Source organism: Gobius niger, assembly GCF_951799975.1.
Source record: "Gobius niger genome assembly, chromosome: 14".
NCBI classification, from domain to species: domain Eukaryota; kingdom Metazoa; phylum Chordata; class Actinopteri; order Gobiiformes; family Gobiidae; genus Gobius; species Gobius niger.
In genome coordinates this window covers 14,419,464-14,435,164 of record NC_136865.1, presented here as the reverse complement: position 1 = coordinate 14,435,164, position 15,701 = coordinate 14,419,464, and the positions used below count along the sequence as shown (strand labels likewise).

Here is a 15,701-nt window from a genome sequence, read left to right as displayed (position 1 = left end):
AACTGATGTGTTGTTCCCAGGGGTTACCTGGCCAAGCAGGTCTTCAGGGCACCCCTGGACCCAAAGGAGCCAAGGTATAGCAGTTCATGGAGTTGCTTGTAGAGGGTGATAACTTTTGAATTACTTACTCTGTTCTATGTATGTTCCTGTTTGTCTTGTAGGGGGAGCCTGGACTATCAGCAGTTGGTCTCCCTGGGCCTCAGGTAATTAATAAGCTATATAAATATATAAATGTTTATTGTTTTATTTTTTTATTCTTGGATCCACATAGTTACAACACAGGTTTATAACTGATGCATAAATATTGTGTAGCTAGTGCTAATTTTCAACCTTTTTCCCAATCTTTCTACACCATTTACACATACATAGAACAAAAATATAGCATTATATTTTTATAGCACCTATAAAACATATTCAATCATACACATCCAGACACAACACAACCAGCTTTGCAATTGAAGGTTGTTACTATTTAGATACATTATATGGACATAATATGACACAAAATTGTTTCTATTGTCTCGATCTATAAAAATACACCAGTATTTGGTCAGGGCATGTTTATTTATACAGCGCATTTCGTACACTGGGCAACTCAATGTTCCTTACAAAAAAAGAACAATGGGGGCGTGGCTACAGAGGGGGGTATGTGTGTGCAGTTGTTTACAATCCTGAAAGTCAGTGTTATGCAAAATATGAGCCAAGAAGCTCAGTCATTATCTGGTTTAGCTCCGTGGCCTGGCCTTGAAGGGAAAGTGTTGACGCCATTAAGAGAAATAACATCTGAAACTTTTATTCATTTGTTTGGTTGATCTGTTTGTTGTATCAGATTTGCATTCTCAGGAGTCAGTTGCACTTTGAAAGTATTTAACACAGTCTCTGCTGACACACACAAGTTTACTGGTTGCTGGGTGCAATCAAGTGTGAGATGCTAATTGTAGCTCCTGTGTGTCCCAGGGTGACGAGGGGCCAAGAGGGCTGCCTGGACCTATTGTAAGTTCATATATTTCAAGTGTTTCTAATACTTACAGTATATACTGTTATACTTACTTAATGTTGACACACTGGGATTTTTTTAACAGGGTTCCCAAGGAGATAGAGGACTGCCTGGCGTTGATGGAGAGAAGGTGCTAAAAACATGAAATTAGCTGTGAAGGTAGTGATGTTAAATACTTTTTTTTTTTTTTACCGAACAGGGGGCAAAAGGAAATGCTGGTTTTCCAGGGCTACAGGGACCCATAGGGCCCGCCATTGAAGGACCTCCGGTGAGTTGATAATCTCCAACAGGAAAAATGAGTTTGGACCAACAGAATGCTTTGTCAACAGTTTTTTGTTCTTCTCTTTGTTTTTGTTGTTGACTTATTTAAGATGTGCCCTTGTCACTTTACTCTCAAATGAAAAAAAATGTTTATTGTACAAAAATGCTGCTTGTTCACACTGACTTTTAGATCACAACCTCCTCTTTGTAACCACAGGGTAAAGAGGGAAAATCAGGTCTTAATGGGTTGCCAGGAGCAGACGGAAAGCCAGTGAGTTTGTCTTTTCCCCTTTTTCTTCTTAAAATGTGACACTAATTGCTGCCGCTTTTCTGTGCTTTTGCATAAGCAATTTGAAGAGATGTAAGGGAGGATTTAAGGAGCAAACACCAACGGCTGCACCTCTAATTTTCTTTGAGCTTCTTTGGGAATTGTCCTTGATTTAGGCATCATTTGTAAACAAGTATGCCAGCCTCAATCCATAACAGAGGCGATGTCTGCTTCCATCTCATCCGCTGTCCCCTCATCTCCTCTCCGCTCAGTGTCCCACGAGCTTTCTTCTCGAACAACAAAGATGAAGTTACTAAATGTTTCCCTATGCGTGTGTGTGTCTTCTCTCTCTTGCAGGGAAGCGATGGCGCTAAGGGGGACAAGGTAAGTCTAGCGTTTTGTTTGGATGACAGAATCTGGAGGGGTTTTAATATAAAGGAAGGGGACAGATGGTAATCGCAAGACATGGTTTAGTGCCCGCTTGCTCTTTCTCACATTGTGCACATTGAATACACTGGTTAATGTACACAGGGAGGCCTTGGGGCGCAGAGAGGAGTAGCAGCGGAGGTGACAGACTTGAAGAGTTTAGGGGACTATTAATTACTGCCTTCACTTGAGTGAGTCAAGTATAGATGATAAAATGGCAGGGTCAGCCCTACAGTGAACAAATTTCAGGTTGGAATTTCTCTTGTACTGAGAAAACATTTGTGTTCTTGCCGGCTTTTGCGCAAAGAAAAATATTATACTGCTATAACTCTTCTCTTTAGTGTTTTGATCAGATCAAGTCAATTAGTTTTATATATTTTCCTATAATGGCAAGATATACTAAATCATGTATGTGTTTAATAAACCAAAATACCTCAAAGCAGATTACAGGGAGTTGGGGTATTTTTAAACTTGAACGAAGATTTTCTTGCCTCTTATCCATGTGTTACCGCTTTGATGTATATTTTAGGGTGAACCTGGAGAGTGCAACTGCATAATCCCCTCATACACGGGTGTGGGCGGACCAGTGAGTATATGTGCTGCTAACACAGTGTGGATGGACTCATAAAGCCTCTACCTCTTATATGCTGTATTTATCTATTTCTCATTGCACCAACAAACGTACATTACTAGTGATGTTTCTCTATAGATCTGTCTGCTGATACATTTACTATTATTTTGCTCTGATTCGACTGTGCTTGCCTTCCAGGGAGCTCCAGGAACTGCAGTAAATATGTGGCAAGATGGCCCTCAGGTGGTAACTGTCAGCAGCTCCATAACTTAAACTTAAGCGCTGTTGTCTTATAAACATAGTATAAACAACCTTGCTTTTGACAATATTTTGCAGGGCCCTCCTGGACCTCCTGGCCCACCAGGACCCCCAGGAGCCCAGGGCGTTACTGGAATACAAGGACCCCAAGTAAGAAAAACAAAAACCATAACAAACTTTTTCTCTGTTCAATTCAGCAGTCATTTATTGATCTGCGTTGAACTACTACCTACTCCTGCTTGGGCAACAAGGGGCTCTTGAGAAAGCTTTAACATGCTTTGCATCATCATGGGGACATGACCTCTGCCGTGCATGTAGGAGATTAAACACATGGCTTTAATGACCCACAGAGTTATCCATCCCAGGTTAGAAACACACAGGCAGCAGAGTGGGTTATTGTCAACAGAGGATGCAGGGGTTCATCACACTTGCATAAAAGCCCATGTGCGACATGCACGATGCACTCTGAACGTCTAATAGCTTTTCTATTTTGTAGGCTTGTGCTATATACTGTCGATAGGGAAATACTAACCAAGCTTTAGCCAGTTCTCATTCATGGGGGATCTGAGCAGGCTGGGCAATGTCCTTCAAGACATAAACAGTTATTTGAAGGTTTGCCTTTGAATTATCAGCCACTAATCCGCATTGCCATTGCACATTCCAAAATGATCAAAAGCACCTTCAAATAAAGTGTTGCTATGTTCTGCTTGAGTCAAAGGTGACAGAGACCTGGAGTGGTGCTCATTACTGGATGAAATGATTGTGTCACGCCTGTGATAATGAACAGCATGTGACCCTTTGACTCTGCCTATACTATTGGTGGAGTTGGGAGTGGTTAGCCTGTAGCAGGCAACATCTACTTCAACCACTGCCTTCTTTTTAGGGTATCCCAGGAAACGACGGGATACCGGGGAATCCGGGTTTGCCTGGGAAGATCGTAAGTAAAATGATTGAGAAAACTGAACAGGGCACGGCTTCTAATATTGCTCAAAAGTCACATTCTAAAATACATCCCTCAGTAAATACTACATACACTTTCAAGCATACTTTGTAAAACTGAGGCATGTCTTATGGGCAATATCAAAATAAAAAGACATGTCAAAAAACTGAACAATTATGGACAAATGAATTCTAAGATTCCACAGATACAGTTAGGCCTGTCGCTCGATAGGTCAAATACAATAACATTTTTAGACTATTTTTAGAATAGAATAAATGGCACAATGAATGTGTCATTTTGCAAGTACGGGCCGTGATAAAGATGGGATGAGAAGAATATTAGATTGAAGCAGGACGATGCCTATCTGCCTGGAATTCACCAAAGCCCTGCGGAATCAGAGTCACAGACATGCCCCTGTGGTCAGGAACAGTCTCCTGATCGTAGCGCACAGAGAGAAGGCGTCCACAGTTTGTAAGGATGTAGTGCTTGTAACTTTCAGATTTAAGTCCAACCTAGAGAGAATTAAGAGCTGGCACTCAGCCCCTGGACTGAACTCCAAGCTGGGAACATCCGAGCTGGAAGGTCTCTTAAAGCCGCTCTCTCTTTGCTTTGTGGGGAGATGTGCCTCTAAATGCACTTGTCCTATCCCATCATGGAGGATTTCAGATTCTACTGAGCTCAAAAGCTTCCTGATAGTATAATAGCTAAACAAAAAAAAGCAACACTGGGCAATGAACTCCTGCGACCTCTGTATGTCTCTCCTGGTCAGAATAACGCATTCAATCTACAAGAGACGAGCTCCTGCACAATGTTTCAGCTCTGGACCATGACATTGGCTCAATAGCCAACTTCCGGCGCAGTAACACAAAACAGAACAAAAACAATAATATTTCCTTTTAAAGCAGTACTAAGTAACTCGTGCCCCTAAACGCCATATTTTTTCACTCAAACTTGGCTGTAAATATTGTTTAAGTGGTGCTAGCCCACAGTTAGCTTTGCCCATTAGCCTGTTAGCCTCTTCTTTGTAATTCTATTAGTGTATATTGGTGACTCCGACCCAGTGGCAGTGAAGTTGCAATTGTGGTTTTCTGGCCAGAGACACCAGTGGGAGATGAAATCATACCATTAACACTTGAATTACCCCCGGAGGGACTACGGAGAGGATTCATTAAGGTAAACAAGTTACTTAGTACTGCTTTAAGCATTATATTCAAAAAACAAAAATCAAGCCATTTTGAGTAATTTTGTCTCATTGCTCCAATCAAAAAATGCTTAGATTTGTTCAATTGTTTTGGATTGGATCGGAACTTGAAAATGTATATTATACATTTCCTTAGCAAATGGAAAATTGATTGTATAGATATGTTACCGTTCTGTTGGCTACTGTTCTGAACTTTAGAAAAAGACTGCAGCTGTTTGTCAAAGGCAGTGAGTTTCCAATAAAAGCTGCGTCTCTCTTGACAGCCTCTAATGCAGAAGAGAGTATTCTGAACAAAATAATTATAAAACAGCCCATATCTGATTTAATTTTGAATTAATGTAATATCTTACTATATTTTATTCAACCAGGTTTAATATGAGACAGAATTTCAACAATAATTGCACTAAAGAAGATGTTTAATTTTCCTTTTAAAAGTGATATTGTGAAAGGCCTAGATACGGTGCATTTGTGTGTAGCATGCTTCCCCTGGTGGCCAAATGGAAATTGACAACTGGTAAATATAAGTAGCAAATTACATGCACTGCCTGTGTTTACTCATGTTGTGAATGTGTTTTGTTTACATATAGCGCCTCATAATCCACCAAAAATCTAAAAACAGTACATTGGCATTATCAAAGTCTAGACATTGTACAAACGCAACAACATGATTATAGAGAATCTTCACCTACACAAAGCAGTTAATGCACAGGACACAATTTACTGTGGAACATTAAAAAGGCCCTCTCTAATGGCTACCCTTTGAACATTGTCAGATGGGCTTGTAATGACTTTGAAACCAGGCCAGGTGCTCTTGATGGACTATTTTAGTGAAAAGGTCCTAGGGCTTTGTTGCAAAGTGAGCAATTTTATTTATTTTTGAGTATATGTCTATAAATTGTCTGTACCGAGACATTTTAATAAGGCTTCAGTAATTGTTTGTTGAGTAGTGGACTCGAAAGTTAGATCCTATGTGGCTCTGTGTTCGGCTAATAAATGAGTTATGCTTTATGTGATAGTAGAGCAGTAAGATCAGAGACGTTGAAGAAAATCATCTGCCACCTCGTAGCCATGTCCTTATCTAATTAAAATCTCAATACAACAGAAACACTGGAGTTCTTACCTATTCATCCCCTCAATGAAGAACAACATTTTCAGATCTGAAAGAGACTGTTATAATTCACACAGTCTCAAAGTCAGACAGCAAGATTACAGACTTGGACACGGGGACCCCTAGGGGTACTATAGCACTTAGCAGGGGGTAACTGGAATTATTTAAAAAGGCAAAAATGAATTATTTTTGAATGTTGCTTTCTAAAGAAGGCAATTTGTTCATTAATTGTTAGTGAAATGCATGAATTTGAGTGCATCTGATAGTCTAGTCAAGAACACTGTTCTGTCCTTTGCCTCACAAGGTCGAGTCCAGTCACCGACAATTTGCTGAATGTCTCCTCCCCGCTCCTCACCTTCTTTCACCCTGAACAGTCACATTGTCCTTTAGTTGATCACTTACTAAATATTTGGCAGGAGGGGGTAAGGGATACTTGGAGTGTAAATCATTTTCTCACCCACTACTCACTTAAATTTACAACATGGCAATTGGATGAAAATAGCTTTTTAACTGGGATAACAAGGGGTAGAGCATTTTACAGCGCCAATAAAATACTTGATTATCATATTCTTTGGTAATTTACCATCTTAAACAGTAGCCAAGATGCAAGACTAATAACATAATAACAATATCAATGTAATCTGTTGAAAAATATGCATAACTTGTTGAAATGATCATTGTTGGTTTAATTGAAAACCATTGTGTTGAGCATTTGAATGATACTGTGTTAGAAAATTAATACAATTGTATGTTCTCTACTTTAGATCCCTGCTGGAATTCATCAGCTGCCTCGAGACTCCACAGACACTGATGTGAGTTCAGGGGGTTGTGTTTTCAGTGACACAGAGACACTTTTGTCCAGTTTTTGTCCTAAAAACTGTTGATCGCTGTGTGTGTGTGTGTGTGTGTGTGTGTGTGTGTGTGTGTGTGTGTGTGTGTGTGTGTGTGTGTGTGTGTGTGTGTGTGTGTGTGTGTGTGTGTGTGTGTGTGTGTGTGTGTGTGTGTGTGTGTGTGTGTGTGTGTGTGTGTGAGTGTGTATGTATGTATATGCATGTTCACACTCAGGAGGGATGTGTTGGGGACTGTTCCCAGGGCTTGCCGGGGGTTCCGGGTACGGCAGGTGCCAAAGGAGAGAAGGGAGATCAAGGCAAGCCGGGTGTAACGCCACTGGACAACTGTGACAGGGTATGACCGGGCACATTTGGGCAGTTCAGGGTTGATCATAATATGATTCCTCGCTTATGGAATCATATGATCATTGATGATTGTTTTGTGTTTTTAATGCAAAATGTCAAGTTTCATGTTGCTGTGTGAATGCTACTGTAGTACTGAGTACAGACATAATGATACATCAAAAATGTTAATTAAAAAAAAGAAAAAATGTGAAGATGGTTGAACTGTTAATGTTAAAACACTATTTGAATTGATATGATCTTCCTTGTATTCATTGATTGTTGGATTAATTCAGTTTATCCAAATAATTGTTGAATATTTTTCTCCTGTCTCCTTTCAGTGTTTGGAAAAACTGCAGAAGATGCAAGCAACGCAAGCGGTCAGACCACCTTTGCAAATCCCACATAGTTAAATTGAGACGCCCAACAACTGACCAGGAATATTTCTCTGATATGTTCTCTTACAGCATGACCAGTCTTACATGGGACAACCAGGAAACCCAGGGATACCTGGATCACCGGGAGTTAAGGGAGAACCAGTACGGATTCAATTTCAATGTTTTTAATTGGCTTCCAAAAATCAAGCCTTAACTTAACGATTTGTCTGCCACAGGGTATAGCAGGAGACAGAGGGCCTGCTGGAATACCAGGAAACATGGTGAGGCAAACAGAACATATTTAGAACAGGGGTGTCCAAACTATGGCCCGCGGTCCAAATGCGTCCCACTTTTAATTGTCCCGCTGCAAATTAAAAAAAATATTATTGAAAATATATATATATAAAAAGCATAGTTAACATTTTACTGAATTTGCTAACTTTAATACAATAGAGGTGAAGTTATATATCTGACCTCTACTGAGTGCGGCCCAGTTTTTTCTGTAGGTCTTTTTCACCCCGGTTTAGAAGTTGCAATAAAGAAAACAGCTATTTCTCCACTTATGCTCAGTATACTGTACCAAATACAGAAGTTTGTTTGGACATTCTAAGGATATAGTAATATTGTAGTTTATACTACTAAAGATTTCATTAAAGGGACTATACGGAGTTTAAAAATGTTCAAACTAAGTATTTTCCTCCCCCTACATGTTCCAGTAATGTCCTAAGGTGTAGAATGAGCCCAGACCTATTCACCACAACTGCCTCTAGAATCCTGCACTGTCACTCAAATAGTTGTTACTTCGGGTCCTAAGTGCCATCATGCATGGGTTTAATATAGAAGGTGCAGTTACATGTATGACGGTGGTGGCAGTAGTATATAATGGCCAACTTGCATCTAGCCCCTTTAAGATAAAAAAGGCATAATAATTACAATGAAAATGTGCACTGCCTGACCAAAACTAAAGTGTCCATCTGAATATAGCCAACTGTTCTGATCTGGGGTTACTGCAGTCGGTCAGTTCTAGGTTCAGTAACGCTATGTGCCCAAAGAATGAGCTCAGATGACGACCTGAACATCCTAAATGACCAGATTATTCCATCAAAAGATTTCTTCCCTGATGGCACGGACAACCACGTGTTTCAGGTCAAGTAAGACTTCCATTATAGGGCAAGTGACTGTGTTTTTGTTTCAAACCTTACTTTCTATAACTGATAACACTGCTCGATAGGTTCAACCCAGGATATTAACAGCGTGGATCACCATATCTGTACTGCAAATGCTGAACTTATTTCAGAATTTCCTTTTGTTTTTTTAAAGAACAACCAATAGTAATGCCTGTGCAGCTCTGAGAGTGTCTCAGACTTTGAAGTTTGCAGCTGTCACTGTCTCACAGATGAGCCGCTCTTTAGTGAGTGAAAATTCTTGATCTTACATAAGCTGATGGCTGCACTTTAGTTCTCTCAAGCTTATGATATCCAGTGTCATGGGGAGGCTGTGCCTGTCACCTTAAATGCACTGACAGAGCCCCGTGCTACACCGCCAAAATGTATTATATTAATTGCCTACTTGTTGGTAATTTGGGGATTAACATTGTTTTTCCCTAGATATTATTGTGACAACCCTCCCATTTCAAATAAATGTCCTTCTACTTTATATTCTGACTATTATAACCGATTCAACTATAGCTACTTCTTTGGGTATGCTATACTTAGTCATCTTCCTGCACTCAGTACTTAGTCCATGGTACAATTTCCATGTAGTATGGCTTAACCAATGATGATGAAAAGATCAATTTGATATTATTTTTGTTATACTGTCTCCCTGTGTATGTATATATCTCTTTGATCCATTGTTTATTTCCATAGGGCCCCCCTGGTTTCCCTGGCCCTCAAGGCCCACCCGGTTCTCCTGTAAGTATATCCAATGTGGTTCAGTTTTTAGAGAACCTCTCTCATTGGCATGTAATTCGCTCATGTCCCTGTTTGATGTGGAAAGGATTCAGTGGTCCTTCTCTCCTGTAGCTCAATTATCCCCCTGTCTAAGTGATCGAGAGTTTCGCTACTCCGCAGACCGCCCCCGCTCCTCCTCTAAATTTATTGTTTTCGAAAAATAGAGATGCTAAATGTCCAAACTGAGCACTGTGTGAAAGGATTTTGAATAACACTTGTTACTTGTGTGTGCTCTCTCTGCGAAATGTATCAAATTGCGGCACAAAGCTGATCATATTAGTCGTTATCAAATTTACAATCTACTGTATATTTCATCATTTGTCGCTCTGTGTTTTATTCTCAGGGTCAAAGGGGCGAGCAAGGATCAGCGGGACTTCCAGGACTTAAAGGAGAGCAGGTAAGCACTGCATCAGCTGAAACTAATTTTGAAAATGTATGTAATTTAAAGAATAACCACATTTTCTTTGTCTTAAGGGCCCTTCAGGAACCGCTGGATATCCAGGAACAATGGGACCACCTGGGCTCCCTGTAAAGCCTCTCCTAAAAGCACATTCGCAACAGTCTTGATAAAAAGTCAAAGTGAGTCCTGCTAATCCAGTGTCTTCTATGCTTCATTTCTTAGGGACTAAAGGGTGAGCGTGGAAGTCCAGGAAGTGCTGGTAACAATGGAGAAGCAGTGAGCATTTTGTTTAGTGGAGCAGTTGTTCTTTGTTGGTTTCAGACATCAGACATATTTTTGTTTCCCTGCACACTTAGGGTCCTCCTGGCACAGCAGGTTTCCCTGGGGCTGCTGGGGTTCCGGTTAGTGTTTAAGTCTTTCATAATGAAGCAAAGTAAAAGAAGAAAAAGTTTGAATGAGGCATCGTCAAACAAACATGAATTTGTGACTTTGTTTCTGTAGGGCATTAAAGGTGATAAAGGACCAGCTGGGCCTGTGGGTCCAAAAGGGGACCAGGCAAGTTTGACCAGTATACATTATTTAATAGCTAAAACATTCACATCTTAACTGATGCAATTGTTTACAGGGATTCCAGGGACCACCAGGTTTCGCTGGACCTCCTGTATGTACAATACATTATTGTTATATTGGAAAATATGAATTATTGTCACTCTCTCTTATCTTGTTTATGTGTTGTTATCTAGGGTGCACCAGGACCTTCTGGCAAAGCTGGAAGAGAAGGGCTTCCAGGACTCAAGGGTGAAAAAGTGACTATAACCTTTTTTGGATATGTTCTTGATTCACTAATCATTTGCTGCAGATTGAAAAGATCATTGTTTGTTCATTCCTCATCACTGTTCATTACAGGGAAACGATGGCCTTCAAGGATCTCAGGGGGCAACTGGACCCCCAGGCTCCCGTGGTGTACCGGGGTTAATGGTGCTTTGCCTGCTTCTCTCTTAAAGTTTGATTTAAATTAAACAACTAATAACTATATGGCTCCTCTTATTGTGTAATGATAACAGGGACCACCAGGTATTGAAGGGGCTGATGGAAAAGATGGAAAACCAGGGCCGCGGGTAAGGGTTTTGCATCATTTATATATAAGTATTAATAAAACTATTGTTATCTCATATCATGGTAACATGAGTAGGTAGAATAACATAATTTAGCTTTTGATCTTTGTACTTTGTGTTGTTAGGGTGAATTAGGACCTGTAGGCCCTGTAGGACCTCGGGGAATCCCAGTGAGTTTCATCACCTATCTCTTTAAGCTACCTACTATAACTAGAAGCCTACAGTACTATTCACATGTGATATTTTCTTAGGGATTCAAGGGAAAAACTGGTCATGTCGGCTTCCCAGGAGCAAAGGTTGGTTAATACCTTCTACCCTTAATACCTTCTATCTTTATGCTTACTCATTTATGACTCATGTCACAGCCAATTTACATCCGTTGTCCCATCCTGGTACTCATAAACACCAGGATGGGATTTATGGCCCTTTTTTTTTGTCTGAACGGCGAGTCAGCATTATGTTCATTTTTTCAGGGTGAAAATGGCCCTACAGGTCCTCCTGGTTCTCCAGGCCGCCCAGGTCATGAGGTGAGGACTTTAATTTAAGTGGGCCCAGCACATACATGATATACTTCTTAAAGACTCACTTACTGCATATGCTGAATGTAAATGCAAGAATGGTTTTAAATGTTAAGATGTGACTTTTTCTCAGGGTGATCCTGGGACTCCAGGTCTTCAGGGTAGACCAGGACCTCCTGGACATGTTGTAAGTCGGTGGTATTTTCATTTAAACCAAGTTCCCATGCTCTAAATGTCAATGCTGTGGTGACTTATATTATATTCAATTTTATTACAGGGTCCAACTGGCCCAGCTGGACCACCAGGGCCCTCTGGTCCACCTGGAGTGGTAAGATAACTTAGGCTGTAAATGCTCTGTGAGGCATTAGTAAGGCCAATGACCAGACTCTGCACAAATCAAGTTCACGCTCACATTATTTACATTGTACAGTAAAACATTAAGTACAAAAAAGCGTCAAATAAAATATATTACAACTTTATTTAAAACTAAAAGCTCCAGAAATGAATTGGCTTATCTATTTCGTGTGCAGGGTACGAAGGGAGACAAGGGTCAGGCTGGTGAAAGAGGTTTACCAGGCATGGTGGGACCTCTAGGACCTCCTGGACATCCAGGCGCAATGGTCAGTAATAACTATATGCAAGACTGTTTTTATCTGTCTTTTTGATGGTGATCTTTTCGGAATCTGAATTCTGTCTTGTGTCTAGGGCGAGCCAGGCAGTGATGGTGCTGCTGGCAAAGATGTGAGTAATGCCATATTTGTGCCCATTAGCCTCGGACAGCTGTATTGATCTGGTCATCTGTACATCCTTCATGTCTTTGATGAATGTGATCCTTTTTGATTCTGACAGGGAGCAGCGGGCGCGCCAGGGGACACTGGACAGCCGGGTCAAAAGGTAGTGCACACTCAGCATGCTGCGCAGTGTTCACAGTACAAACCACTCTTCCCCCTCTACCCCCAATGAATCCATACACACCCTTGTGTCTCTTTTAGCTCTATGAAAGTTATGCTGAACACACTTACTCTTTTTCTTGTCCACTCAGCACTTGCTTTAATACATTTGTAATTTCACTATGACTTGGACCATCCAAAGACACTCACCTTTTCACCTCAGTTCTCTTTGCGCAGGAATTGCCAGACTAGCCTTGTATGCTATAGCTAACTTCTGTGGGTTCTGTCTGTACTGTTGTGCAAACGCTTTCTGTGACTGGATACAGTGATAAAGTTATTCTCTGCCTCTGGGATAATGCTATTAAGCAGGAGGGGAGATGCTAGATGAGGCTATTTGTCATGCTGACAGGGTGCCATTGTCAGGGTTTTAGTTGCACAGAGGAGAACAGAGACGGAGGATGGACTCTTCTATTCTCTATTTCAAGAAGCAGTTCTCTGTCTGTGACATGTAAACATTAAATGTCCATTATGGCTGTTTTGTTCTCAATAAATCAGTGTCGTTAATAGTTGTGCCTATTGGAGACCTTTTTTCAACCAATGGAATGGGTTATTATTGGACTAAAATGCCTGACTCCTTACTTAAAAACACAAAAGGCTACATCAGTTATCATTTGGGATTCATCAAGAAGACTGTGTGCACATTAAATCATGAGAAAGCAGACAGGACAGTGACAATGTCAATATTAGCTTCCAGGATAGAGTATGGAGTGTTTTCCTACACACGTTATCCTTTCTTCCATAGGGAGAACCTGGCGCAGCTGGAGAGAAAGGTTCACCAGGTGAAAGGGGAAGACCAGGACCCCCTGGAGGGGGAGGATACCACGCCAAAGATGCACAGCCCATAATGGGCCCAGCTGGGCCGAGGGGCGAGAGAGGCAGTCCTGGGTCAGACGGTCTGCCTGGCTCTCCTGGGTCGCCGGGAACACCAGGAAATGACGTGAGTTTCCAAAACCGTTACTATGAGCGTATTACCCACAGTGTGGCTATGAAAGTGGCTGTGTTTTTAATTAGTTCAGATTGATGCAGAATGAGACTGTGACACAAGTACAGTAGCCAGCGGCAGCTCCATCTGTTCATGTAAATAATGGATTTTTTAATTAAGTTGAGTGATTAATGTTGGTTCTTATTATTTCCCCACTCTCTTCACCTACACAAAGGCTGTGGTTAAATACGACGAAATTCAAAACTTCATTCGACAGCAGGTCATCAAGATCTTTGATGGTAAGATATTTATCCCAAAATGTGTGTTGTGAATGGTTTCAATGAAAAGTGCTAAAGCCAAACTAGATAGTGCACATATTCAAAATATAACACATTTTGTTTTGTTTCTCCCTTTTCAGAAAGAATGGGCTACTATATGTCCCGTATGCAGATGCCAGTCGAAATGGCTTCTCCAGGACGACCCGGCCCTCCTGGGAAAGATGGAATACCTGGCAGTCCAGGATCCCCAGGAGCCCCCGGTATGCCAGGACATATTGGCAGAACTGGCCGACCTGGTGGACAAGGACCCGCCGGTGAGCTTGGTGCACACATGCTTTTGTTATTGTGGTCATACCGCCTTTGCAATGCCCAATCCCGTCAGACCTTGGAAGCTAAGCAGGGAAGGGCCTGGTCGGTACTTGGATGGCAGACTGTTTAGTAACACCAGGAAGCCTAGCGAATGGAGTGAGTGAGTGAGTGGTTGGTGGTGTTCGGAGGGGCTGATGGCGCAGACTGGTTGCCTCGCTTCCGTCAGTCTACCCCAGGGCAGCTGTGGCTACAATAGTAGCTTACCACCACCGGGTATGGAGTGAATGAATAATGCAATGTAAAGCGTCTTTGAGTGTCCAGAAAAGCGCTATATAAAACCGATGCATTATTATTATTATTATTATTATTATTGTTACAGTATACTGCATGTTGGAAGATATTTCTACTTGTCTCATTTGTTCTTAGGACCACGCGGACCAGCAGGAGAAAAGGGGGATAAGGGGATTGGTGAAATGGGGGACGTAGGACCTCCTGGACCATCTGGTGAGTTTCTGCCTGCATAATAACGTTGTTGTGAAACTGTTTTTCTGAATGATTGCACCTGCAGAAGTCACATCGTTCATTATGCTTGACATCTATTTGCTCCTTGCACCCGATGCTTGATTTTTATGCCAACATTCAGTTCAGTTTCATAATCAAATGATTACAAGTGCATGAGCTGTTGTAGTAGGTGCTGAAAGCCACTTGGATTGGAATATTTTTTCTTTAATTATAATTACAGAAATGAGTACATTTTGACACGACTACAGCAATCAGTCAATTTTTTTCCTTCAGACGATAACCTTTTTTGACATTTCTTGTTCTTGCAGGTATGCCAGGACCACCAGGTTATGGAAAAATGGGACCTCCCGGACCTGTGGGCCAACAGGGCGTTCCTGGGATCCCCGGCCCCCCTGGAGCAACAGGCTCTAAAGGGAGGGATGGCCGTTGTAATCCAGGTGACTGCATGAGTCATCAAGTAGAATACAGTCCTAAGGGCCCTCCTGTGAAGGGCCCTTGGACCAAGTAGTCAAAAAAGACTAATGCAATGAGCTGAAGGACAAACACGAGCTACAGATCATGGGTTAATATATCAGTAAATCTGACGTCAAGATTCAAATAGCAGCTACCTTCAGGACCAAGGAACACACTGGATCAAAGGCCTTCATCCATAAACCAGCAGTGTTTTTACTACGAGCACCAGTTACACTTTCTCAGCCAGGATAAAAGAATTGTCCAGCTGTGTTGATTTAGTGGACTCTATCTGTGATCACCATGTTTACACTGCAATGGTCTTGACTATTTTTTTGTGATTCAATAAATTTCGGTCTACAGGTGTATACATGCACTAAACCATGGCGTTTCAAGTACTTCCAATATTATGTAAAGGGTCCGGTACATTTTGATGTTGAAATCTGATCATACCCTATTTAAATGTATTACTGGTACAAAGTGCTAAAAAATAAGATCTGATCATTTGTATATATTTTATGTATATATTTGTCTCATGGCTTTTTTTACTTTTTGACAAAAGACATAAACACCAAAGAGCATCGGGAATTTGAACGTCTGTAAGATTTTTCAAATAAAGCACTAATTTGTTGGCAAATAATCTGTGAAAAACAACTTTTGTGTGCGAACATATGATTGTCTGTGGGCATTTTGTGTTTTTGACCTC

The 15,701-nt window shown here is 41.2% G+C and overlaps 1 protein-coding gene across 1 annotated transcript in view; it reads left to right on the top strand.

Moving 5' to 3' along the window:
• col16a1 (collagen, type XVI, alpha 1) overlaps positions 1–15,525 on the top strand; it is a 54,209-nt gene extending 38,684 nt beyond the window's left edge. Inside the window, exons 31-68 of the mRNA XM_079570324.1 lie at positions 21–74; positions 162–203; positions 958–993; positions 1,197–1,265; positions 1,476–1,529; positions 1,884–1,910; positions 2,482–2,538; positions 2,722–2,769; positions 2,860–2,931; positions 3,665–3,718; positions 6,795–6,842; positions 7,123–7,215; positions 7,544–7,582; positions 7,670–7,741; positions 7,816–7,860; positions 9,448–9,492; positions 9,875–9,928; positions 10,006–10,059; positions 10,154–10,207; positions 10,288–10,332; positions 10,433–10,486; positions 10,557–10,592; positions 10,675–10,737; positions 10,838–10,909; positions 10,996–11,049; positions 11,172–11,216; positions 11,298–11,342; positions 11,520–11,573; positions 11,698–11,751; positions 11,842–11,892; positions 12,095–12,184; positions 12,270–12,305; positions 12,414–12,458; positions 13,257–13,451; positions 13,672–13,735; positions 13,855–14,028; positions 14,450–14,527; positions 14,854–15,525. Coding sequence (XP_079426450.1) covers positions 21–74; positions 162–203; positions 958–993; positions 1,197–1,265; positions 1,476–1,529; positions 1,884–1,910; positions 2,482–2,538; positions 2,722–2,769; positions 2,860–2,931; positions 3,665–3,718; positions 6,795–6,842; positions 7,123–7,215; positions 7,544–7,582; positions 7,670–7,741; positions 7,816–7,860; positions 9,448–9,492; positions 9,875–9,928; positions 10,006–10,059; positions 10,154–10,207; positions 10,288–10,332; positions 10,433–10,486; positions 10,557–10,592; positions 10,675–10,737; positions 10,838–10,909; positions 10,996–11,049; positions 11,172–11,216; positions 11,298–11,342; positions 11,520–11,573; positions 11,698–11,751; positions 11,842–11,892; positions 12,095–12,184; positions 12,270–12,305; positions 12,414–12,458; positions 13,257–13,451; positions 13,672–13,735; positions 13,855–14,028; positions 14,450–14,527; positions 14,854–15,053 — 2,472 coding nt within the window. The 3' untranslated portion in view covers positions 15,054–15,525. The remainder of the gene's footprint in view (positions 1–20; positions 75–161; positions 204–957; positions 994–1,196; positions 1,266–1,475; positions 1,530–1,883; positions 1,911–2,481; positions 2,539–2,721; positions 2,770–2,859; positions 2,932–3,664; positions 3,719–6,794; positions 6,843–7,122; positions 7,216–7,543; positions 7,583–7,669; positions 7,742–7,815; positions 7,861–9,447; positions 9,493–9,874; positions 9,929–10,005; positions 10,060–10,153; positions 10,208–10,287; positions 10,333–10,432; positions 10,487–10,556; positions 10,593–10,674; positions 10,738–10,837; positions 10,910–10,995; positions 11,050–11,171; positions 11,217–11,297; positions 11,343–11,519; positions 11,574–11,697; positions 11,752–11,841; positions 11,893–12,094; positions 12,185–12,269; positions 12,306–12,413; positions 12,459–13,256; positions 13,452–13,671; positions 13,736–13,854; positions 14,029–14,449; positions 14,528–14,853) is intronic.
• The last annotated feature ends 176 nt before the right edge of the window (positions 15,526–15,701 follow it).